The sequence below is a fragment of the Lasioglossum baleicum genome, chromosome 10 (assembly GCF_051020765.1).
Source record: "Lasioglossum baleicum chromosome 10, iyLasBale1, whole genome shotgun sequence".
Classification (NCBI taxonomy): Eukaryota; Metazoa; Arthropoda; class Insecta; order Hymenoptera; family Halictidae; genus Lasioglossum; species Lasioglossum baleicum.
The window spans coordinates 13070907-13098241 of record NC_134938.1 but is presented as its reverse complement, the minus strand read 5'-3'; the positions used below and the strand labels follow the sequence as shown (position 1 = coordinate 13098241).

Here is a 27335-nt window from a genome sequence, read left to right as displayed (position 1 = left end):
TGCTTTATCTGGAACCATTAATTTTTTTAGTTGATCAATTGCACAATTTTTAATGGAAATTAATCAACAAGAGTGAACGATGCCTTTTTAAGTAACGCGTCGATATGGACCCAGAGATTTCTAAATGTTACTCGACCTGTAAAAAATATTTTTTAATGTACTTGCTACCTAGTTTGTATTATAGACATTTTTGGAAGAATTGTAGAGTAGTTAAAAAAAAATGGAATTCATCATAATACAAGGTGAGGCATTTGTCCTGGCCACCTGGAATATCTTGAAAACTAAATTACAGAGAAAAAAATATTTCAAATAAAAAGTTTAAGTCAAGGAAGGGCTGATGCAGCAGTCTCTGCAAGCAGTCTGATGCCATTGTTCCATTGATCAAATGTTTCTAGTGTTTTGCGATGGGTCTAATTTTTGTTAGAAATGATCATTTACAATAAATAATAATTTACCAGAATTTTCCACGCACGTTGTATCAAATTCAATCTGCGTGTGGAACAGAGATGAATTAAAATTCCGGATGCAGAATAGAAAATGGAAAAAACCAGTTACCGAAATAGTAGTCTTCGGTGTGGAACACGTTTGCGGTCAGATGTGAAACTAGATAGGCGAGCATGGTCAAAGGAAAAGAATTGTTCGAACGGTACAACGTCGAGTTAAACGCAAGAGCGCGACATTGCTGTTTTGTCACGCATCGGTCGCTTGTCGCCTGCCAATCGTCAACAATTACTCGTGACAAATGAACTAGTTGGTAACTAGCACGGATTTCTTCTGTTGAACGCGTGAAGTAAGAATGATCAGTCATACAAAGTCCGTCACGATAGGTGTGTGAAGAAACTCTAGGATATAATCGGACTGGATCTTTATGCAAAAACAAAGTGTTCTGCAACAGCTGCTGCATACCAATTTGTTTAAATGATTTTTCAATAACAATTTTCAATAATATTCCCAAATTTTTTCAATCATTCTACTGCTTCCATCGCCACGTTATTTTTATTATAAATGAATAACTAAAAATAAGAATATAAAGTGTAAAAAAAATTTATGAGTGCCAATATATCATTTTTAACACGGAAAAAGAAAGAAAGCTTATTTTGCATAAAGATCGCATAAAGCCTTGATCTAAGAAAACCCCTGGGGTCCGTGCTGTTTCTTAGATCCTGTAGTCCTAGTATTCCTTTGTAACCACGCCCACTTGGCAGCTCGAGCGTCTCGGTACGCCCCGCAATGAAAGAGATATCAATTTTGCTTTTAGCTCAAGGCTTTACTGTAAATCTGTAAAATCTACAGTGTGATTATCGTGCTTGATCTAGTAAAAAAGACTAAAACTTTTGCATAAAATTGAAGGGTTATCAATTTATTAATAATTAAATAAATCTGTTCGCAGCTGATCCATATTCTACTGCCAAGAGGCACAACAGCGGTCACTTCCGCCTCGCTACAGCCAAAGTCTGGGATCCTCACCCCCAGTACGAGTTCACTGCCTTCGGAAAACGTTTCCGGCTGCGTTTAGCACACGACTCCAGTTTCATCTCGCCGAATTTTAAAGTAAGAGCTAATTTTAATACTCACACTTAAATATATTAGTTTATTCCAAGACGCGTTCGGTCGCCAGATGAGGGGAGGAAGCACGAATCGAGGAGGAAAAGTTACCCCCTCCCTGTCAGTACCATGTGACTAGTCACGTGACGTTGTGTGAGAGCGTGGGAGAATGGCGTCGTAGAAGGGGAAGGTAGAGTGGGGAGACAAGTTTTAATCTGGCGACTGTAATTTTGGGTTGGAATGAAAGTTCCTAGTTCAATTAAAATTCAAAAATAAAATGAATAAAAATCTTACAAATTATATATTATTATTATTATTATATACGGACCGAGGTCCCCTTTTATACAAATGTTTACAGTTGTTTACAGTAGAACTGATAAAAACAGAAAAAAACAACAAAGAAAAAAGTCTTAACCTAAAATTTACATAAAAAGGGACAAGCGCGAAACTAAACAAATACAGGTACGATATTAACAAATAATCTTGCGTAATTTTCTTTTGAATATATTATTAATAATAGAATATTTCTAGTCTGTTGTATATCACTTTTCGCCATTTTTTGAGCTTATCATGTTATACACTACTGTGCAAAAGAAAGAAGCAAGCGGCCATATTTAATAGAACAGCGTAAAAAATAAAATAAGAACACAGTAAGTTTTGAAAAAGGATTCCGCTGTTTGATTGAACAGTTCTGAGAATGTATTACATATGTGTTATTGCAGATTATCTAATACTTTAAATGCAATAAATTTTAATCATGTACAATACAATTTCTACATAAAGATATTGTTTGTTATTATATCTTATAATTATACTGGGTGATTGTTTCTTTTGCACAGTAATATACATGTAAAATAATTTTATCTTTAATTTTTATTTAGAAACGTCGAGAGCTATCGTTTCAATCCAAAAAAGACGAGCAAGAATATTGCATTTATTATAAACTGATATTAGAATGTATTAGGTGTACAAATAAGTTCGGTGCTTTTACATATAATTGTGATTGCATTTCAAATAAAAATTTTTTCCCGCCGTTTTAACGTTTCAAAGCACCAACCTTACCCTACTGAACGGACTACATAAATTCACGCTAGTTGGTGCATAACCTCAAAAAACAATACCATGGCGTTTGAGAAACAGCACATTCGACATTGTATTTTTGCATTTGAGGAAAAGAAAAATGCTGCTGAGGCTACGAAAATGATTTGTTCCGCGTTAGGTGAATATATAACCTATAAAACATGCAAGAAGTGGTTCCAAAGAGTTTGTAGTGGAAGTTTTGATCTCCTTGATGGAGAACGCAGTGGAATGCCGAGAAAAGTGCAGGATGAGGAATCACAGCAATTATTGAATGAAAATCCTTGTCAAAGACAACAAAAACTTGCTGAGGAACTTGATGTAACTCTACAAGCAATCTCCGTTCGTTTGAAGAAGCTTGGGAGAATACAGAAGGGTAAGTTCCTCAGATAAAAAGTATGCTCAAAAGGCACCGAACTTATTTATACACCTCATATTATCTTTGCGTCGGTGTTAAACGAATGAAATATCGCTGGTTCGTTTGTTTGAAGCTTTCATTCCAGAAGCGATAGTTTAATCTAACCAGAGACGCTTTCATCGATGTTAATCCCATTACGTTATACTATGCTAGCGCGTTATTACTATGCTAATACACAAGATATCATCTTTGACGGTTGAACGGTGCACCGTGCCGTTGAGACTTGCATAATGTCGGTTCCGTGCATCGATGCTCGTAATAGCCGAGGTGTTAAAAGAGCGACTGGCCGTGTAATATGATGGTTTTTAAATTGTTTTAAATGTTTCGCTATGAATATCCGATAGCTAAGTATTAAACTTCGCGACTATATTTTTTTTCGAGCAAGCAACGAATTTGCGTCGGTAGAAATTTTGCAGGGTTTGCGCAAGAAATTGTTAAATGTCTCTCTGCATTTTTCACACATTTTCTGTTTACAAGATACGCACTGATATTCAAATTCAAAGTTACAGAAGCTATTTGCACGTAACATACATATTTAGAAAGTATCTTTTTACTTTCCGCCGGGTTTTTATGCATTTGTGCATATATGTTAGGTTAGAGTCTTAGTATTTTATGTTCGAATAAGATATAATAGGTTAGAACATAGTATTACATGTTCGAATAAAATATAATAGGTTAGAACATAGTATTACATGTTCGAATAAAATATGATAGGTTAGAACATAGTAATACATGTTCGAATAAAATATAATAGGTTAGAACATAGTATTACATGTTCGAATAAAATATAATATGTTAGAACACAGTATTGTATGTTAAAACCTGGGACCATAACTGTTATAACCAAAAAGAATTACAAGTATTTCATCGACTAAAATCGTATTGGTTACAAATGGCGGCGATTAGCCTCAATATAGTAAGATTCTCGATGAAATGGAGTACCTTGAGCACCCCGCAGAATTTTTAAAAATTTATACGATTTGATTCTGAAAAATGAATGTATAACAAGTGTATTTGTGTATATGTGTTTTGTAACTCGTAGGACACGTCCTGGAGTCTTTTTGTCTGGTACAGATTGTTTCACGGTACATTCACGCCAATATAACTGCCTCAGGGCTTTGCTAGCTACCTCATCATAGATACGTTACTGTTTGTCGCGCATGCGCGTGAAATCTTGCCCATTTCTGGCATAACTGTTATTTGTAACCAAAGAGTATAAAAATCGATATTTGTTAATCATTTTGTTTTTCGAATTCTTTTCTTTATATTTTGTGTACATTATCTTAAATTTCAATAATAATCAACTTTTTATTAATGGCTTTTGTCGTAGAAAATTTTAGAATGACTTTTATTTTTGGTCCACGGGTAAAACATATGTAGTATTAAGAACATACTAAAATATACCAAAATATACTAAAATACAATACATAAATTCCACTCATATCCAAGATGGATGCACAATCGTGTCACATAATTACGTAACTGACAGTCGACGTGTCAATCGAAATAAAGCTGCTTCACAACGGTTTTCAAGAAGCAAGTTAACCGTTCTCAAGCCCTGGCTCTTGACACCGTCCATTCGCGAAGCGAGATATGTACGCGGTTCCCCGAATCATTGTGAACGAATGAAAATAGAAGTTTCACCGCGGAATGTATTTTCGGATTGATTACACCGCAATTGTTTCTCGCTGTTTGTGTAGATAACTCACATGAGCGCGAATACCAGCAGGAGAGAACATCCGGGCCATGAACTTGGATGCTTTTACAGCGGCACCGTAGACGGAGATCCTGCTTCCTGCGTTAGCGTCAGCCTTTGTCACGGGATGGTAAGTCATTGTTCACATTTTTATCATTTTATGGAGCACAACATTCCAGATCCTAAATTAATTATTCTCTTGGATGAAATATTGTGTAATTAGACCGCGGATGTTATGCATTCATGGTAAAATGTGATGAAAATAATTAAGAAAATTGAAAAAAAGATCCGCCGTCTAGTCGCGATAAATCCTCGAAACGACAGCATTCGATTTTCGAGGGAGATTCTTCCAGACTTCCTGAAAATATCGGAGAGCCAGCCTAAATAAGATCGGGCGGCTACATGAAAATATTGGTGCTCGGTTGTCGTCTAAAAATACGTTTTCCGCTCCGGCGCATCCTCCTTAGAAGTCATCGTCCAAGTGACCTCTCTAGGGACCCGTCTCTCTCTCTCGCGAATTCCTTTTCAGACTCGCGTGTTGCCAGAATGAAACAGTTGTGAAAATACCTTCTGTTTGCCAAGCTAACAAAGGCGTACTTCAAGTCAGAGTCGCCAGATCAGGGAAGGGAACGGGAATTGAGGGGAAAAAGTTACCCCATCTCCGCCAGTGCCGGATTAGTCACGTGACATTGCGACAGATGCGCCACCTTAGACCATAGAGTGACGCCCACTAATATTCGGACACTGTAAAAAATACGATATCTTTTTTAACACTGGGTATACGGAGGTCTAGCAACAGCTATTTCACATTATTTTATAAACATAACAAGAACGTGTCTATTAAAATTTTTTGCCATTTTTCCAATAGTGTATACCCCAAGAAATAAATTTGATAAATAATTCCTCAGGGAAGCATCTGTGCAATCTTAATACTAATCGTACCGAGCACTAAAAATGATTGAAATGTTTTAATTTACTAAAACTCTATTTATTTAGATTTTGTGCAATTTTGATTACAATATGTGCGTAGATGAAGAAATGTAAGCAATTTCGTAATTTCAATTATTGTAAGATGAAAAATATAAAACTAGTCATATGACTGTGTGGCAGTGGTAGGTTTAGTGTTAATAATCGCAAATTAAGAATATTAGAACCCGTCATTCTGACGAGTCCCGTAAACCTAGTGTTAATATTGGACCATACGACTTGAACTTTTTTCAGAAGTAAGAACAATTAGTTTGCCACACAACGTGAAAAAAAATTTTTTGAAAGAAATCCCAAGTTTTGAATTGCAGAAAGAATTCTGGAAGTTATGTTTTGAAACTATTTTACGTGGGCTTACAATTTAGACAACACGTTTCGTGGACAGAGCGCGTCACGTGACCGGACCGTGACGGAAGCGTGGGGGAATGACGTAGAAGGGGACGGTAGAGTGGGGAGACTAGTCTTGTCTCTGGCGACTCTGCTTCAAGTGCTTCGTATAAACAGGTATTTTTGTTTTCTGCCGTTCCTGCACTTCTTCAGGCACGCTCAATGCTCGTACGCATGAGGCTGAAGCATTGTGAAACCCTTGCGGGAGTACCGTGACTGGGAACAGATAAACATAACCGAGGTTATCGCTATACTGTGGATCATTATGCGAAATAAAAATTTTCTTCGTCAACTCCAAGTCACAAGTACAAATTGAAATTAAACTCCATCTATTGAGTTGTGTAATAAATTCCCGCCTTTTTTGAATTTAACTTTTTCCCGCGATTTTGTATTTTGTTAGGTAAAGTATACAAATGCATAGTCTTTTTCTTGCTCTACGAACCTATCTGCTTCAATTTTTCGAGTTAATTAATTTTAATCAATTTTCAGGGAATTTTTATTACACAATACTAATTTTTTAAAATACTTCCAACATATACAGGGTGTCTCAGCCAAAGCAGGCCACCTAAATATCTCCTTTATTTTTAATAACACGAAAAAAATATTTGTAGCATAATTTAGATGGTATCGAAGGAGGAATATCTTAGAAGAACAATATCTTGTCCAGTCATTTTATCATAGTTTTTTTCAAGGTCATCGCTATTTTTTTATCGGGAAAACTTATTTTTTTCTATTCCATCTTGTAGCAGCTGAAAAAATACATTTGAATATGCTTAAGTCATTAACAAGATCCAATTTTAAAAATAGTTTTCCCGATAAAAAATAATGATGACCTTGAAAAAACTGAAAAATAACCGGACAAAAAAATTGTTCTTCTATGATATTCCTCCTTCGATACCATTTAAGTTATGCAATAAATTTTTTTTGTGTTATTAAAAATAAAGGAGATATTTAGGTGGCCTGCTTTGGCTGGGACACCCTGTATATACCAGCAAACAGTACATTTTCAAGTACACATCAAAGTAGCCTAACCACTCTGTCCAAAAAATCAGGCTCCATTAATCAAGCCTCCAAGTGGTGAACTATTCGACAATAATAAATGTGCGAATTGATAACAGTTTGCAAATTTCTACGCCGACAGCCTTAATATTCCTGTCTCACAGTAAAAGTCCACCGACGACGACTACATGCACAGACACATTCGCAATTTGTTAGACCTGCTAACTTAAGAACGCTTCCGCTTCGCTTCTACATCATCAATTAGGTAATCCACGGGACAGTCTAAAAGTCGACCCGAGAATTCCGTTTTTTCGTATTTACAATCAAGTTTCGAACATCATGTGAAGCTAGACCTTTCACCGTTTCCCAGTCGTCAAATTCAATATTTCAATAACTCACAGAATTACTGTCTACGCCATTCCTGAGACTCTCAGGAAAATCCTGATTCTGAACATTGGAGAACGTACAGCCTACTTCCATTTTATGCGACGAGTTTTGATGATTATCAAATTTATTCGACATTTGTAGTCGATTTTCGTTCATCTATCGAATTAATTGCAAAACAATTAAATAATACAATAACTTGCAGAAGACTACATCTTTTAATTGAGTTTATTATCTTGCTGTAAGTAATTCATTTTTATTATTAGAGATAATAATTTTTATCATTATTTATTATTATTATTATTTAATAATGAAATAAAATTCCTGTAGCAAGATAATAAACTCAATTAAAAAATGTATTCTTCCGAAAGCCATTGATTTGCTTAACTTTTTATTATTGTATGAAATTTCGTATTAATTAAGTACAAATGCGACCAATGCGGATTTTTAATTGTTTATAACTTATTAACCAATTGGCCAAAATATCGCTGAAATTCTCAGCATTTATTTGAGTCTACAAAACGAAATTTTAAAATTTTCATAAATGTTGTAAAAGTCAACTTTTAATCTTTTTTTTACTGTCTTGCTATGTCGATAGTGTAAAACAAATTTTCATCAAGTTCTGCGCAATGAAGTACGTCGTTTTGTTCGATTATCTCGCGTCCAGTAAAGAGGCAGGCGATAAAAGTATTTACTGGTTTGCGAAGAGACAGTTGCAAGTGGCCTAAGCGTTTTTACGGCCGCATTCCCGGCACATTTCGCAGGGTAACGCGTTGGTAGGTGGCACACGGTCCAGATTGGACATTTGCCATGGTAATGCTAGAACGAGTTTCCGGATTTTCTTGGCAGACGAATCGCCAAGTGGCGCCCGTGCACCCTGACCGAGTTGGGCAGTGAATCCTTGATGATTTTCCCGTCAATCGATTTCCCGGATCATGTTGTCAAGACGAGAACACTTTCAGCTTTTGTCCGTAAAAAATGGTCTGGGTTACGTTTGGCTCGAAGTGGGCGTGGCTTGATTCCAGAACATCCATTACCTTCCTAACTAGAGCACCCAGTATAATTATAACATATGTATAATGACAAACAATATCTTTATGTAGGAATTGTATTGTACAATGATTGATTTATTGCATTTAAAGTATTAGATAATCCACAATAACACATATACAGGGAGATTCAAAATTCCTTGAACATCCGGGAATGAGAGGTACCTCAGATCATTTGAAGCAACATTTTCCCTTGCAAAAATGTCGTCCATGGCTCTGTTAAGGAGTTATTAACGAAAAACCACGGGCCAATGAGGGCGTGGCTGCTGCGGACCTGCCTTCGGGGCGGAGTCCGTTAACTCTTCCCGCGCTGATTGCTCCAAGTTTTTCGTTAATAACTGCTAAACGGAGCCACACAGAACATTTTCGCAAAGGAAAAAGTTACTTCAAATGACCTTAGCAATCCTTTGAAGGAAGTACAACATTTTATCTATACTTCATATTGGTTTGTTAAGGAGTTATTAACGAAAAGCGGGGATCAATCAGCGCGCTGTCAGACCCCGCCTCTCGGCCAACGGTAGCGCTGTTAATCTGTCAGTGTTCTTTCGTTGATAACTTCTGAACGAAGCCGCGGACGCAATTTTTGCAAAGGGAAATGTTGCTTCAAATGAACTCAGGAACCTCACATTTCCGGATGTTGAAGGAATTTTTGAGACACCCTGTATATTCTCAGAACTATTCAATTAAACAGCGGAATCCTTTTTTCAAGACTTACTGTGTTCTTATTTGATTATTTACGCTTTTCTGTTAAATATGGCTGGGTGCTTTTTTCTTTTGCACAGTAGTGTACATATACAGAATATACAATACAAAATCCGATTAATATTTAACTGGAATAACATTGCCTCCGAAGTTAACCCCTTGCCGTATCTTTTCTTTGACAGTTACAGTTATTAGAACGTCTTTATCCCAAAAAATGTCGTAGAAGAGAAGAGAAAAAATTTATATTTCTTCTATGACTATATTTATTTTATTTCATCTAAAAGGAAACGCTTAACATTTGTTGCCCTTTGTTAAAAACCTTCGTCACGAGTCTGGCTCGTCAAAATACGGCAAGGGGTTAATAAATTCTGAATAAAGTTTCTTTGTTCGGCGATCGGCCGAGGTTTTCGCGTTCTGCGACGAGAAAGGAAATCGCGAATGGTCGTGGCCTCTCGCAGGCCCAAACAAATCGGTCGTGATGGTGCCGTTGAACCCGTCCAATTCGTGAGGAAGTTCAAATTTCATTCATTAAATTCCCCGGAGCCCCCGGCGCGGCGTCGCGTCGAAAATAGCCGTGCGAAAGAATACGAGATGCTCGTAAACTTTTTCCTTTTCCACCGTGTGCACCTTGGGAATACGCGCGCGCACACGCTCTCGCGAAATCCGGTGGCAAGTACGGTGGCCCCCGGGTGTGCGACCGTGCCCCCCAGAAAATTGGCTGGAACGCGATCCGATTCACGGAGAGATTCCCCGAAACCGACCGAGGATCGCCGATTGATTTATCACCCATTAACGAGTCGCCTGACGATCAACGGCAATTAAACCGTAAAAATAACCCACGGTCCGACACTGTACACCTCCTCGCCGTCAGAGGGAGACTAACTTTATGGTGAATTGAAAAAGTTACGAGACAGCGCGGACATTATGCTTCCTCGGGTTCGGACACCTGGAATTCTTGACACCTCTTCTAGACTTTTAGCTTTCCTCCCAGCGATTTCACAATGGAAACGTGAGAATGTCCCACGGGAAACGTTTTTCTAATTTTCTGTAATCTACGGAGTGTCTCAGAAATGTCGTACATGCTTCAAGGGATACCTGAGGTTATTTGGAATAACCTTTTCCTTTACGAAATTCTTCTCCGCAGCTTCGTTCAGGAGTTATTAACGAAAAACGCGGACCGATTCGCGCAGACGGACTCCGCCCCCAAGGCAGATGATGTTGAGCGGCGGGCTGCCGTTGGCTGAGAGGCGGGACTTGTCGCCGAGGCGGACTCTATCCGCTCTTTTCGTCAATAACTCTTCAATGGAACCACGGAGAACATTTTCGCAAAGGAGAAAGTTACTTCAAATCACTTTAGGAATCACCCCTTCTAAGGAAGTACATTTTGGGACACCCTGTATACAAGTTCATAACGTTTATTACGAGAAAAATGGGTTGGAAAGAAAGACTGAAATTTGTTAATTGAACGCAACTCATAAAGTGGTCTATTGCTGCACAAATTTATGCTGATAATTAATGTGCAACTATAATAATAATATAACTATAGTTGGGTTTAGAAACTTTGTTATCCCGCTACGTTTCTAATTCGATACAGGCGACTATTAAATATATTTTAATTGAATCATTGATTGCATTATATATAATTTATAATAAAAATTAATTTGGAAGTCGTGGAGGGGGTAAGATAGAGTCCACCGTCGATAAATCAGCCGGCTGATCGGAAAGCAACAGAGTGATGCTTCTACTGACTTGGCTACAAGCCACCCCCAATTAAAGCTACATCCTGTACCGCGATTTTCTGGTCTTCCTCGATTCGTTAGGAGGATGGTAACAGTGATCGTTGGCGACAGGTAACAGTCAATCGTAACGTTCTCTAACGAGGTAGCTGCGGATAAGGGATCTGTTACGGTCCCCACATTTTTCACCCACTCCTACAACCCTAGAACGCCGTCCAAATTTTTATTTCACAGTCATTTACCATCACCAGTCTCCTCTGGAGTGTGGGATGAGGCGGGGCAAGGACGGTAGGGGAAATATGAACTGGTGGAGGGGGACGGATACACCAGTAGTGGGGGAACCAGTACCGGTAGTCGGAATGAAGCGACAGCGGGGAGGGAGTTGCCTTGAAATTTCTTAATTAGATTACAAATTCAAACGTTCCTTACGTCGATGAAAATATTTTGTGTTCGAAATTTTTGCAAAATCTATGAACATTTTTTTACATCGAGTACAAGTTGAGGGACCCATAAAACATATTATTGCTCGTATTGATTCCACTGCAGGGAAAAAAGTTAGTATTGAAATTTTTAACAGGAAAAATGACAGGCCAGAAATATCACGTAAAAATATTCAGCGGTTCCGGGAACGTGTTTCCGAACAACACGGCAGTGTTCATCGATTTCCGATCATTATTTTGCTTCCGCGGAAATTCGCACGCGAATTCGGCAATAAACGTGGGCCGTTCCACGTCTGGTTCGAGGAACTGCATCTGCGGCGATCGTAGATTTCGTGAAATCAAACGCTGGGAACCCGACATATGTCGCGGACGTCTGCGAGCATCGACGATCTAAAAAAGCTGTGTTGACGAATTTCTTGACAGCCTGTACACACACTACGAAATAATCTGGAAACTTATTTAGCACTGCGTTCTGCGTTCGGAACGGCGTGTACAGGGTGTCAAGAAATTAGCCGTCGCGAATCTACCCAAAATTTACCTCGGCCTTGACCTTGACTTTCAAGGTTAGAAAACAAAATATTTTTTTAGAACCAACCTCACGAAAGGAACCATGGGTTACAACTTAAAAAATTATGTCACATTTCCTATAATAGTTGCAACTTCTTTGCACATAATTGGACTGCAGATCTTTGTGGGAAGCTTGAATAACATAAAAATTGATTTCGTCCCTTAACGACTTTGTTATTAAAAGCAACATTACATCATTCTTGAATTTCTCAAATTTTTTTCCATTTTATATATCATCCCACCAATTTCTTCATAAATGACTAAGTGGCTAGGATCGTTAGTTCTTGTACACCCTGTACACGCGCCAGAGTAACCTGGCAGCTTGGGTAAACTTTACATTACCGGACTCAAAATTTGTGCCTTCCTCCTATATGTATATTATGATGATCGAAGTTCCGATCCATGTAGGATCAATGATTCAGGAGTTATGCTTGCTCAAAGTTGTGCATTTTTCAGTGTTTTTGACAGGTAAGGGCACCGCCATATTTGTTTGTAGTGACGACCGCGAGTTGCTTACCGAGCAACCAACTACTTAATTAGTCTGCACGGTAAGCGGCTCGCGGTTGTCACTACAAACCAATACGGCGGCGCCCTTACCTCTCAAAAACACTAAAAAATGCTCAACTTGAAACAACCATAACTCCTGAACCATTGATCCTACAGGATCGAAACTTGGACCTGCAGCCACCCTGTTTACAAATCTACTGGATTACATACCAAATACATAATAATAAATAGGAGAAAGGTATAAATTTTGAGTCCGTTGAAGTAAAGAGCAGCCGGCAGCTTATTTAGCACTATGTTTTACATTCTGAATGTATACTTTCTATTCAAAAAGGTCGTTCGCCTGATTTATGTACGCGATATCCCACGTTCACTGATTTAATAATAGACATCATCAAAAGACTCCTCCAAGATGACGGCCGAGGGCTCGCCGAACATCAAACAGGCCTATTAATAAACAATCGTACAGAATGTACACAGTGAACTCTGCACTTTATTACGCTTGCAAATCTACTTCAAAAGAGGCTGTTCTGTTGGTGAAAAGAATTCGCAACCTGAAATTGATACTTCCGCGTCACCGGCGGGCATACGAACCAACACACCGTCCGAACCAGGATGCAAAATGCAAAATGGCCGGCTCTGTAACGCGGCTGTCCACGGGACCGCGATGCAAATTGAGAAGGATGAATCAAATTAATAAATTCCTTCTATTTAGACGTTAGATCCGAGGGCCCCGCGCATCTTCTTAACGCTTGTTTAATGAATTATCTGCGGATCTATGCGCGGCATTCGCGGTAACGGCACAGGGCCTCGCGTATAGTATATGCTTCGCGTAAACTCCACCGGCGGACCTCTGCTCGTAACTTATGAAAGCAAATTTACCAAGCTGCCGCTCGTGGTCGGCACGTTTAATCTCGCGCCTTCGGTAGATCGATTCACAGGCCGGCTGGATAACTCCTGATCCCCGTGTTTTGCGTTTCTATTGGCGACGGAAATACGGAGTGGCTCCCGCGAGACCCTAAGTGGCTGGCGCTATCGATTACCGCGAATCGACCGGGACATTACCTGATCCAGGCAAAAATCAAGTACTGGATAATTGATTTTGATTAACTGCAAATTGCTTCCTTCTATTCCATTTGTTTTATTGAAATAACAAGAAGAAAATAATTCTTGAAGTTGCATTTATTATATTGAAATTGGGTAGGAAAATAATTCGGGTAAACTTTACATTACCGGACTCAAAATTTGTGACTTTCTCCTATAAATTATGATGTATTTGGTATGTGATCCAGTAGATTTGTACCCGGGGCGGCTGCAGATCAAAGTTTCAATCCTGTAGGATCAATGGTTCAGGAGTTATGCTCGCTTAAAGTTGAGCATTTTTCAGTGTTTTTGACGGGTGAGGACGCCGCCATATTGGTTTATAGTGACGACCGCGAGCCGCTTACCTTGCCACTCCTCCCTGACCTAATCAGCAACCATCTGCGCGACACTACAAACCAATATGGCGGCGCCCTTACCTGTCAAAAACACTGAAAAATGCACAACTTTAAGCGAGGATAACTCCTGAACCATTGATCCTATAGGATCGAAACTTCATATAACAAATACATCATAATTTATAGGAGAAAGGCACAAATTTTGAGTCCGGTAAAGTAAAGAGCAGCCAATAATTCTTATGGTTGAATTTATTTCATTAAAATAATGACGAGGAAATAGTTCTTAATGTTGCGTTTGAAGAAAGAAAATAATTCTCAAAGTTGCATTTATTTTATCAAAATAAAGTTTCCATTTTCTTAAATCAAGGCTTACTGTACGTGATGTGAAAAAGAAATGCTGAAAAAATATTTCTGAAGTATGTTTTCTGCAATTCCGACCGATTGGAGTTTATTTCAAAATGTCTTATCCTCTTCGTGCAGTGAACTAGTTGTTCTAACTTCTCGAAAGAAAATTATACAAAAATGGTCATCAAATACCGCGTCTATAAAAAATGTTTCGCACCTATCATTCTCGGCATACACGTGCGGGACGGCCATAAATATTGTTAGAAGAATTTGAATTTTTCAGCTGTGCGATCGATTCGAAAGAAGAAAACATTCCTGCGGGTAGCACGAGATTCCCGGCGTAATTAAAAAGACGCGTTTTATATACACCTGCGCCGGCTGTTTATATACAGTTACATTATTAATACGCCTCGAACAATGTCCGAGTGAGGTCAGGAACGAAAAAGACGCCGCGGCGCGACAGCTTTCATAAAATTCCGTGAAGATTTACCGCATTCGCGATTCTTTCGCGCGAGCATTTCTGCATTGAATGGATACGCCGTGGTCGGTCGCGTGGACAAGGGAAAAGAAAGAGGGAATAGCATCGGCTCTTTAATGTCGGTGATTTTTCAGGGTCTGAAACTCGGTTGGCGTGTCGACCGCGCGAGAAAAACTGAAGATTTAACGCCACGCGAGTATGATTTACGGGCCGTGTCTTTTTCGCGTCACCGGATTCCTGCCAGACATTTTTTACCCCGTTCTATTTCACGACTGCTTTAATTAATGCGGCGTACGCTCGACGCTCGTATAAACTGTACTTTATTATTCCCACGTGCGCGGCTGCGGCCATAACGCGTCGAACCAAACGGATTTGGCAATGGAAATCTCCGACGCTGCAAAATTTAACAATTTTCGTTAATTTATTCTGAGAAAATCCTCGTATTCGTATCTTCCATCAGTATAAGAAAATAATGCGACGATATTTCCAAATTCTGTGAATATTTTTCATTTTCTATTTGGCTTGTGAAAGTGTGAATCAGTATGCGAATGGAAATTCCGCGGGAAAGGTTAGGAAATTCTACAGGATGTCCCAAAAATGTACTTAAGTCAAAGGGATATGATTCCCGAGGCCATTTGAAGCAACTTTTTCCTTTGCGAAAATCTTCTCCGAGGCTCTGTTCAGGAGTTATTAGCGAAAATCGCGGACCAATCAGCGCGGTTACAGCTGACGGACTCCGCCCCGGCAACAGGTGGCGCTGAGAGCGGCCACGCCCTTATTGGCCCGTGTTTTCGTCAATAACTCCTTAACAAAGCCTCGGAGAACATTTTCGCAGAGGAAAAAGTTAGTTCAAATAACTTTAGTATTCGCCCAGTTCAAGTATAATATTTTCAGGACACCCTGTCTATGTAGATGTCACTTTCAATCATCATTTGTGCATGTCGCTCCCGGTAGTGACGCAACCGTGGAACGGTTAGCAGCTGAAATGTCCTCACGATGTCAGCCAGACGATCAGTCAGACAGATCTATGACTGTCCATCGTTTAATCGGCAGAACGGGATCATTCGCGACCATGACCGTGCCAAAGAAGCTGGCCACGTGGATCTGGGTCATACGCAGTCATGGTTATTTCAAGACCCCGCGACGTCTTCTTTTCTTTCCGCGTCGGCTTCTACTCCCCTCGGGCGCGTTCTATTTTGCACTTGAAAAATTCGTGGTGCGATAGCAATTTTATACTTTAAAGGGTCTTCTATTAGGAGGTGCTATTTTAAATTTCGCGCTACCTTTCATTTGTGAAGATCGGAGTTGTCGCTCTTCGACACGTGGTTAGTAAAATTGAGAAAAATGGTAAAATTATGAAATGACAGTAAATTGTAAAAAAATTGCGAATTGTGTGTGTGGAAAATTGTGTAGTTGGAAAATTGTCAATTGTAGAAAATTGTACAATTGCAAAATTGTCAATTGTAAAAAATTGTACAATTGTAGAAAATTTTAAAATTGCAAAATTGTCAAATCTAGGAAATTGTAAATTATAAAAAATTGTAATATAATTGCAAAATTGTAAATTGTAGAAAATTGTAAAATTGCAAAATTGTAAATTGTGCAGTTGCAAAATTGTCAATTGTAGAAAATTGTAAAATTGCAAAATTGTCAATTGTAGAAAATTGAAAAATTGTAAAAAATTGTAAAAAACGGTTAATGTTAAACACAGCGCTTAATGGACGACCCTGTACAAGCCAATTGCTCAACGGTGCATAGTTACGTACCGCTAATAAACCCTAGTCAAAATGGTTTCCGGAGAGTCCGCGAGTGTCGATTATGTTCGGAGCGGGCCCGAAAGGCTGTTGTCTGACTAGTGTGTCAGGCCGCCAATAAACCGGGGAGGAATTGATATACGATCGAGAGTCCTCGGCGATTTTTTCGGATCACCGAGGCAGCTCTGGCGCAACGCCCAAGGCGTTTCCGGGTAACGTGCAAGAGGAACGCGCATGAAGACTTCCAGTCAGCCGCATCAACAGGTGCGGGGGATGTAAAAGTCTCTCGTAAAACCAGAGCCGCGCCACCACCTTGCGGCGGTTTCTTACTCGGATTCTTCGCGCGCAAACCTACGAGGACCTTGAACCACGATTATTTTTAGAGACCCCTATGAAACACACACAGCCGAGGACAAAAATCGGCCATTCGGACGAATGCTAATTCCCGAAGGCTCGAGAGTCTTGGTACACACGTAAATATTCCGCTCAGGAGAGTGCAATATTTCTCCGAACGTGATTCGTCAAAGTATGTGCACGTCAGATTGAGATATGTCCCCACTCTACCCTTCCCCTTCAAGTCTACCATCTCGGTCACGTGACACGTCACCTTGTCACGTGACTGATCCGGTACTGGCAGAGAGAGAGTAACTTTTTCCCGTCAATATTGCAAAAATTTATTTATAAAATACTTGAAATATATATAAAATGCTTGAAATATATATATATATATTGCAAAAATCTATTAGTGAAATGTTTAAAATATTGCAAAAATTTATTTTTAAAATATTTGAAATATTGCAAAATCTATTAGTAAAATGCTTGGAATGTTGCAGAATTTATTTGTAAAATGCTTAAAATATTGCAAAAATTTATTTTTAAAATACTTGAAATATTGCAAAAATCTATTAGTAAAATGCTTGAAATATTGCAAAAATCTATTAGTAAAATGCTTGGAAAATTGCAAAAATCTATTAGCATATTCCTTGAAATATTGCACAAATCTATTAGTAAAATACTTGAAATATTGCAAAATCTATTAATAAAATGCTTGAAATATTGCAAAAATTTATTTTTAAAATACTTGAAATATTGCAAAACTTTATTTGTAAAATATTTGAAATATTGCAAAATCTATTAGTAAAATGCTTGAAATATTGCAAAAATCTATTAGTAAAATGCTTGAAATATTGCAAAAATTTCATTACTAAAATGCTTGAAATATTCCAAAAATTTATTTGTAAAATTGCAAGATATTGTAAAAATTTATTTGTGAACAAACTTAGTGTGCAAACGTGGATTTCCCCATTCGCATATTAAATATCCCTAATATATTACAATAATAATAATAATAATAATAATATCCCTAGAAGAATTAAAATTTCAAAAGAATTAAATTTTCCAATACGACCGCAAACCTAAGAGAGGTCCCTAACCTCGAAAAATCGAAGACAAAACCGTGAAGGATTGAACAGTCATGTGCGGTGCCCTATGGCGTCGTAAAGTCTTTCAATACCTTTTAAAGCCTTCCCCTTTTTTCATTACGACAAAATCGTCCGACAATTCGCAATGGCTAGAGTCGAATGCTCATTGCTATTCGGATTGTTCGTGGATGTTCGATGGTCATGTCAGAGAGCCCTCGAAGACGTATACTGGGGACGAGACGCATGGGAATAGCAACGGTGTAAGTGCTATTGGATTTTAAACTACGACTTTTACGCGCCCTTCGAGCTGCGAGGGTAAGAGAGGTAGAGGACGCGAGGAATTATTTGCGACTGTTCTCGCGTAATTTATTGCTAACCCGGCCCGTACCCCATACCGTCTCCTGCACACCTGAAACATAATGATGCATTAACCTTTTGCTGACGAGGATTTTTTTAAACATTGCAAATGCTTTGTTCCTCAAGAAACTGTGCAAAAACAATCACGAAAAGTTAACTGTATAAGCACTGAGATGTGTACAGGGTGTGAAGAAATGGCCACCATTGACACCGAACAAATGACACCAACATTGATCCTGAATGTCAAGGTAAAATTTTTCAAAACTTGTATTTATGTCGTGTGTACAGAATATTTAAAAATTGTGCAGAAAGGGTGTATATTATTGCATATAATTACGTAATTTTCAACTGTACTTTAAAATTGTAATCTGCTCACAGCTGCATATTTCATCGAGTTATCGAAGTTGCACAAAATCGAGCGTATTAGTTTAGTATAAACAATGATTAATAGTCTCATCATTTATATTTATAGTGCTGCAGCGATTACTGTTTTCATTTACTAGAACGATAAGTGTATCGTACCGCAAAAATTAGTCGATTCAGATGGATTACGTCTTGAGTCTGACTACAAACAGAAAGCAGTCGTGTATACAGTGTGTTTCACTTAAGTGTGACCTCGCCCCCAGTAAAAACCCACTTTTTACAGATTTACAGACGTTAGAGCATTTCTCTTGAAGCTAGCATTCTCCTTGAGTACAAAATGTAAGTCTAACTTTCAAGAAGCTCAAGGTCATTCGAAGGTCACGTCGCCCGAGTACATATTTGAATGTATTTCTTTGTGAGCTACACGACTCCATACGAAAGGATAATAAGTTGTTTGTAAAGACGATTATCGATGACCTTGAAACTAGGAGGAAAACAAAAAAATTACACATGACTAGACTGCCGATCTTTATGCATTTATGAAGAAATTAGTTGGGTGAAAAATGAAACAGTAATAGATTAGAAAAATTCAAGAATACTGTGATGTTGTTTTTAACGTAACAAAAAGTCATTAAGAGATGAAATAAATTTTTATTTTGTTCCTGCTTCCCACAATCAATGCTGAACATTTTTATTTTGCATATAGATTCGCATTCTACAAATTTTTTACGAAAATTATGGATACTTTGATGGGAGATGTCGAAAACGCGTCGCGAACGTGGGATTCCAGCTGGAAGCTAAATGACCCCAGACGATCAAGATTCGTCTGGAGTTGCAGGGTCGGGTAATTAGGTCGAGTGGCTCGATCCAGCATCGAGAGAATAATGCTGTTCAAGCGGCGAGTTTTTCTCTCTTGCTCTCTCGGTGTGTTTATGGGTTCCTATTTCTATGTCTGAAAACAGACGTCTGATTGACTAGCCGAACCTTGATGAAGCTAAATTAAAACGTGACCCAGATGGTCCGGAACACTGTTAAATGACCGGCGAATAATAAAATTCAATGGGCCGAGTCTTCTTCGGGAACAATGTGCGCGCTGACTCTCTCGCGAGCAACAATGAATCCTTCGGCAGCTCGGACCTCTTTGTCTCTGTGATTAGTATGCGTGTACATGCTGCGCCGGACAAAAGAAAGTTTCACGTTTACAGTTGGTTAGTCGTGTTAGCACTCGATGTTGATAACTGATAACGTTCATCTGATCATCTCGACAGACTGTGCAATATGTCATAGTTGCCATGAACGTCTAATTTCCAGAATTTTTCTTGATTTACTACTTAAATATTGTATAACAATTGATTTTTTAAAGCAACCAGGTTTTATGCAAAATTGTGGAATCCTTCGAAAGACTCTAGCCTTGATCTAAGAAAAATCCTGGTTCTTAGATCCTAGAGGGGAACAGCGCTACAAATGGGCCCAGCACTTTCCTAGACCCCACGGTAGTTTTCTTAGATCAAAGCCTTACTTCAATAACAAAGTGTATGTATTAATTTTTCAAATGAACCTGATTTTATATATGAGATTTTACGCAAAATTGTGGTATCCTTAGAAACACGGCTTCAGTAGAGCTTCGATCTAACAATAAGAAAAATCCTGTTTTCTTAGATCAAAGCCTCACTCATATAATAAAATGCATATATTAATTTTTCAAATAAATCTAATTTCCTATATAAAAAAAATGGTTAAACTTATTATTTTCCAAGTGATCAGAGGCGCCAAGGTACGGTGACCCCTCGATCACGTGATAAATCATCGGTAACAATAACAAAAGTAAACCGCCTAACGCAGCAGCACGGCAATAAATTTCAATTTCGAGCTAACGTAAATCGATTATGGTAACCTATTTAATCTGGCGAAGCATAGATCGCCGAGAGTCGACGGCGAATTAAATCACAAATCAAATTAAATCCTCGGAGCAGAGAGTCGGAGCCGCGTGTTAATAAAATGGTGGTATTACTCACTGGTTCATTGGTACGATAAATATTTGATCTTGTCGTTATCAATCGAGATCAGGGAGCTGTCGGGACAAAGGAACAAGGGAGCACACGTCTAGACGACGAGGATGATGAGCAAGGCTGCCGCTGTCTCGCGGCGCGAGCGCGCGTAACCCACTTTTGCAAAATTAGATTTCGCACGCGCGCACCAGGGACTTAGGTATCTAGGCGTTGGACCGACTCCCCGCTGGTCGTTGCTTACAACCGGCGGATCGTATAACTGCTTCGAAAACACTGCGCAGATTCTCTCCCGAGGGTTACTTTGGCTCGCGCGTGCAGAACCAACGGCCGCTAAACCCTGTTTTCGCACGTGCGAACCTCCTCCGGCCAGGTACACTCTATAACTGTGGCGCCACTCATATTTTTCAGATCTCTGAATCATTCGGACCCACCCTGTAGATTAAAGAAAAAGATACAGTGGCTCACAGTGAAAATTGTGCACGTTACATGTGAATTAAACTAGCTAAAAATGTTGTACTTGAACGGGCCGATTCCTCAGGTCATTTAAAGCAACTTTTTCCTTTGCGGAAATGTTCTATGCGGCTTCGTTCACGAGTTATTAACGAAAAACACGGGCCAATAAGAGCGTGGCTACTGCGGGCTGACTCCGCCTCTCGGCCAACGGTGGCGCTCTAATCTGTCAGTGTTCTTTCGTTCATAACTTCTGAACGAAGCCGCGCACAGCATTTTCGCAACGGAAAAAGTTGCTTCGAATGACCTGACGAATAACCCCGTTCAGGTACAATATTTTTTGGACGCCCTGTATACTGAAAGTTTCGAGATATCTTGAACTGAATGAACATAGAAAAAATAAAATATTGAAAGGCGAAAAAACAGAACAATTTTAATTAGAGTACTTATTAGGAAAAGATTACATCTTTCGAGTACACCTTATGCACCGAAGGCCATGATTATGGGATTTCGGAAACTGTTTTTCGTCCAGGCGAAGAGCGGCTTATTACGGCGCCGAATCGGTGCGAAATTTTTTGTGGACCCTTCGCTGCCAATGACTCGCGCTATTCTTAGCACACAGGAAACCCATTGTGATCCACGAACTTCCAGAATACACAGCTCGGCTTGTATAGTCTGACGAAAAGATCGTGATTCGATCGGATCTAGAATCAACTGGTAAAAGCGGGAGCCTCTTATTCGTGACCACACCTAATGTTACCTGTCTGAAGCTAATGGAATAAATGGATCAAATGGACCTTGTGTCCTGACACAAGCCGACACGCTGTCGAAAATAGTTCTATTGGCAGGATGTTCCTCGCTTAATTGACGGTACGATCGATCCCTATCGACGACGCTCATTTTTACTCGGGAGTAGTGATGGGTTCGAGTGTCTCTCGACACGGTTTAAATTCTGGATCGTTTTGAACCCTGTGCAATTGTTTCGGAAAATGGAAATAATCGGGATTTTTACTCGGGAGAAGTGATGGGTTAGAGTGATATCAAAATAAAAACTTTCTACCTAAATTGCAACAAACTGGAGGGAAATTTATTTTCTTAATATGTTCAATAGGTCAAAAATAATGTAACAATATTTTTAAATTCTTCTAATGTCTTTATTGTTTTAAATTAACACCCACTCATTTTTCTTATAAATGCATAAAAATAAATGAATAATAAATAAATTTGATCTAATCGCTAGTCGGAAGACCACGCGTCGTTCGAGGAACCGCTCGAAGAAATTTGTGCTGGGTGCATGTGGCCAGGGGTCAAATTCCCGATATCCTCTTTATCCGACCCTTTGCATCTTGCTGATCCGCTCGGTTCCTCTAGTTTAGGCGCTCCCCTGCTGATTGCGCTGTGAGTGTATTTTTAACAAGATCTCGAGTTTATGGTCTCGCGTGCTATTTACGATTTGTGCCGGCGACGGTTCGTTTGTTTAGAATTAAATCACTGGAGGAATTGTCCCGTTCAAGTATAACATTTTTCACCGTAGTTTAATTTACATTTAACCATGGTGAACAATTTCCACTGTATGTACTTTATATCTACAGGGTGGGTGATGAAAGTACAGCCACAGGTAACGATGCAGTAGAAAATAAAACGGTATTCTACACAATAGTCAGTGGCTCTATGGAATTTATACAGAGTGTCTCAAAATTTCTTTGACATCCGGAAATGGGAGATTCCTGACATCATTTGAAGCGACATTTTCCTTTGCAAAAATGGCGTCCGCGGCTTTGTTAAGGAGTTATTAACGAAAAACCACGCACCAATCACAGCGCGACCTAGACGCGTGTTGGCACAGTAGTGTTTTTCGTCAATAACTCCTTAACAAAGCCGCGGACGCAATTTTTGCAAAGGAAAATGTTGCTTCAAATGATCTCTGGAACCTCTCATTTCCGTTTCATGTTGAATGAATTTTGAGACACCCTGTAGATTTCAGCGTGTTGATGCATCAATGCAGGATAATAATAAAGCGATTTACGTTACCATTCGATTTCTTGATATTATTACACATCGAACGTATCTGCTGACTCCTACTCACCTTGCCGATCGATTTTAGCAGATAGCTCACCGTTCGCTGATTTTAAACGAGACGTACGCTCTTTCATCCTACACGTTGCCGTAAGACTAAGCAGACCGTGTTAAAAGTAACTAAACCTACGCCTCGGCTGCAGGATACCGAGTGTACTTGCACTAGTAGTGTCTGCCATTTTCTATTAAATGCGTTGTTCGATCTGGAAAATTCGTGGCTGAAAAATTTGTTGAGATAAAAGGACGATTGATTTTGACCCTTCACTGGATTTTCAAAATTCTATTTAAATTACATCAAGTAAGTACATCGTTTAAAATTCCATCTAAATCCACAAATGTTATTAATAGCTACATATTAAATAATGATTGTGGGACCGCGTCAGCCCCGATTGTTCACTTAAGTGTCAAATAACAGTTTTCTGAAATATCAGATTGTTTACGCTTCGCGGTATATTTGTAGTACGCAACTGTATTACACAATTGTACATCGATCGAGATCACTCGATTGAAACAGAAATGCGAGGATCTGTTTATAACACTGCCAAACGTGATTCACACTCGGTTTATTCTGTTTTCTCGAGCTCCTTCTGGTGAGAAAAATAAATCTTCTATGATTTAATACTTCTCGATTGGAGAAAAACAATGAATCTTCTCAGTTGATTAAAAAATACGCTTCGGGGTCAAAACAAACAAAAGAGTGGCGAATAAAGCCTACGCACGGTCCTGGGAACGTTGACTGTCTCGAATGGTTTGGTCATCCTCTTGGCGACTGCTTCGGAGTCCGTGCGTGTGGACCCCGTTTCACTGTATAGTTAGCATTAATCCCACCATTAAAGTCTTCTACGTTGACAATATTGATGGAATTAATTTTTCTATTTAAAAAATATAATAAAATGTGATTCATAAATAGGTAATAGGTACGAGGAAGGTAATTAATAAATAATTATCAATAAAACCATCGCATCTTCATGCAAAACTGAAATTGTCCAAGTGAGGTGAACGTGTTCCCAGCGTGAAGGAGGTCGAAAAATTAGCAATTTAAATTCAGCTAGAATTTTTGACTGTTCTATCCGCGTAGTAGGGCAAAAGAACCAGTGAAAATCGCGTCGACGTCGAAGAGCGGCCCGCAATAAATTAGTCTCGTTCGAGATACAGTCGTTTCGCAAGGAAAGGACAGTCTGCCGCTCGGTCGAATAAAAAACTGCCAGCCTCGCGGATGTGCATCTTTTACTACCGGCCCACGTACCATTTTTGCTGGCATTCCCGCGAGGCAGCCTTTCGAACCGTGAACGCCGGATATTCTGCACGTGGATGTCCTTATCGGTAACGCAACCGGGATAAAGTCTCACCCACGTGAAATCGTTTTTCTTCGCGGCACCGCGTCGACCGACTTATCGAATGATAAGGGGACGCTATCGACTCGACAGTTTCTAGCGGGATGTGCACACGCTTTTTCCGATCCCCGCAAGCTTTACGAGGGTACAGTCTCTCCCACAAAGCGCTGCACCCTCCAGGATCATTTTGTCCGGGTCATAGCACGATAAATGTAATTCTAGGTAACACTAGGTTTATGCAGCGCTAATTAAATATTAAGTATTGATAAAATATTGTGTTTTCTTCGAAGGATTCCTGTGGTCACCTGAAGCAACTTTTTCCTTTGCGAAAATGTTCTCCGTGGCTCCGTTCAGGAGTTATTAACGAAAAACGCGGACCAATCAGCGCGGGATCAGTTATCGGACTCCGCCCCGAAGGCAAGTCCGCAGCAGCCACGCCCACATTGGCCCGTGTTTTTCGTTAATAACTCCTGAACGGAGCCAAGGAGAGCATTTTTGCAAAGGAAAAAGTTGCTTCAAACGACCTGTGGAATCACCTTGTTCAAATACAATATTTTTCAGACACTCAATTTTAATTGATTAAATTATATATTATAATTATATTATTTTTTGTATAGCTAATTGAATATTAGATAATTGAGAGTAGCCACTTTCAACCAGAATCGTTGCATCGATCGATTAATTACTGAACTTTCTAAATTTTTTGCTGTGGAAAGTGGTAAACTTATAATCAATTTATAAATTTGTTTATATAAACAAAATACTTTTCAGACATTTCGGGCCACGTGACCTGGAGCGTTTAACCATCGCCAATCTTTATTCACGCTGCATCGCGGAACTTGTCTGAGATCACAGTCACGATTCGTAATTAGTCTTCTTATCACGCGTGCGATCTATAGATCGTGCGCCGATCGTGCTTCTCCTCTGTCCTCATCTATTATTGGTCGCCAGAAATAGCCCGACGAGGGAAACAAATTACCGAGGCATTCCTCTCCGTTCCAATTTATCTAATTAATTAGTTTAAATGGGCGATCCATTAAGCGTCAATTTATCCTTTTAGTTGGACATCGTCGACCGTTGTCGTGCTCTTGTTAACCTTATTAGCAGAATATGTTGGAAAGTCTAAATCAAACTAATTCTCTTCAATGTCAGCTCTGCGGAGGACAGAACAAAATTCTCTCGATCCTATTTATTCAACACGCTTTTTAATTCGGTGATTCTTCGAATTGTTGAAACGGAACCCTCCGTTGATCTTTGATCCTCAAATCAAACAAAATCTCGAAACGATGTCGCGGTAATTGACAAATTACTCTGACGAGGGGCATCGCTAAGTGTCACAATGTAATAGTTTGCTGAGAAACTATCTAACATGTATTTTTTCATCGGCAATGATTCATGTCCAAGTGGTAAAGACAAGACCCCTAATTTATGTAGCCTCACTTAAGTGTCACCCCCAGAATATGTTCCTAAATTTTGACAAAGTACACAATTTCTTCAGTAGTTTGAAAGACACTTTTTGAACAGGTGCAAGCATTTTTCGAGTCCGCATTCTCCTTACAAACGAAATTCAAGTTTGACCTTCATCTTCGGAGCTCTGGGTCATTTAAAGTTCATGTCACAATTCCTATTTGAACTTTTTTTATGAGCTACACGCAATGCAATACAAAAATACATGTGGTTGATTTAAAAAAAACATCGACGACCTTGAAAGCTTTCCTGCGACCTTGAAAGCTTCCCTTCGACCTTGAAATTACACGTAAAAAATATTTGGTCAATTTTTAATTCATTTTACAACGAAATAGAATTTGATTACGAATTAAATTAATAACTAGACTGCGGGTATCTTTGTGCATTTACGAAGAAATTGGTTGGGTGAAATATAAACCAGTAAAAATTTTAAAAATTGAAGCATGTTCTTATGTCGCTTTTATGTAACAAACTCTTAAAGGGATGAAATGAATTTTTCTGTTGTTTCTGTTTCCCACGATCCGCAGTCTGTTCAGGATCTTCATCAGACGTCTGACTCGATATTGTAGGGCGAGGGTTTAAGCGCGGCGCGCGCGACTAATGAAAGATGGTTCTGTATAAACAAGGGGCGCCTTCGCGCCCAATCGCAGTAAATAAATAATGAGGCATCGCGCGAAGCACTCCGGCGGTGTCGGTATTGTGCAGGCCGTTAATCAAGGACCGCGATACGAATATTTTCCAATCGGGATCGTCACCGCAGACGACGACGACGACGACGTTCTCGAATCTGGTTTATGATCCACCCGTTCCGCGGCTCATTATGGTCGCTCGCAAAATTTTACGAGCAGTGTGTCCAGATGGAATTACCCCTAGCCGCAGATTTCTCTGCTTGAAACGCTGGAATCGCGTTAATGAACAAGGACAAGGGTACGCGAGGACCGCGATAATCAGCCTTTATAAAAGTCTCCCACGCGCGCCTATAAATTGCCCCGCTACTTTACGAGACACCAACAACGAGATCGTATCGTTATCCAGGCGCTCTCGACGCCCGTGATGTCACTGTCCCGTGCAGTCAACATTCCGCTTGCTATCGAAGTTTATTGTTCCCCTGCGATAATTACCCTCGGAGGACGCGAATTTTCTCGATGATCGACGGGTTCTTCGTAGGAAACCAGGACCACGCTTCAAAATTATCCTGAATAGTGAGAAAAGATCAGTGGCAGAGATTTGTTTATAACTTTAGTGGAGATTGTTCATAGCAAAAGGGCGACAACAAGCAAGATGTCGTGTAAAAGTTTAACCCTATGTCCTGAGGGGGTAGTTACCTAGGGTAAATCGATATCATTAATTTTTT

At 39.4% G+C, this 27335-nt stretch overlaps 1 protein-coding gene across 4 annotated transcripts in view; it reads left to right on the top strand.

Moving 5' to 3' along the window:
- Positions 1–27335, top strand: part of LOC143213031 (A disintegrin and metalloproteinase with thrombospondin motifs 9) — a 128233-nt gene that overhangs the window by 40237 nt on the left and 60661 nt on the right. For 3 of the 4 annotated variants that reach the window (XM_076432475.1, XM_076432476.1, XM_076432474.1), the window contains exons 3-4: positions 1391–1551; positions 4741–4866. In XM_076432475.1, the coding sequence (XP_076288590.1) occupies positions 1391–1551; positions 4741–4866 (287 nt within the window). Of the gene's footprint in view, positions 1–1390; positions 1552–1635; positions 2999–4740; positions 4867–27335 lie in introns of those variants that run through there. The other variant, XM_076432478.1, reaches the window with a different exon arrangement.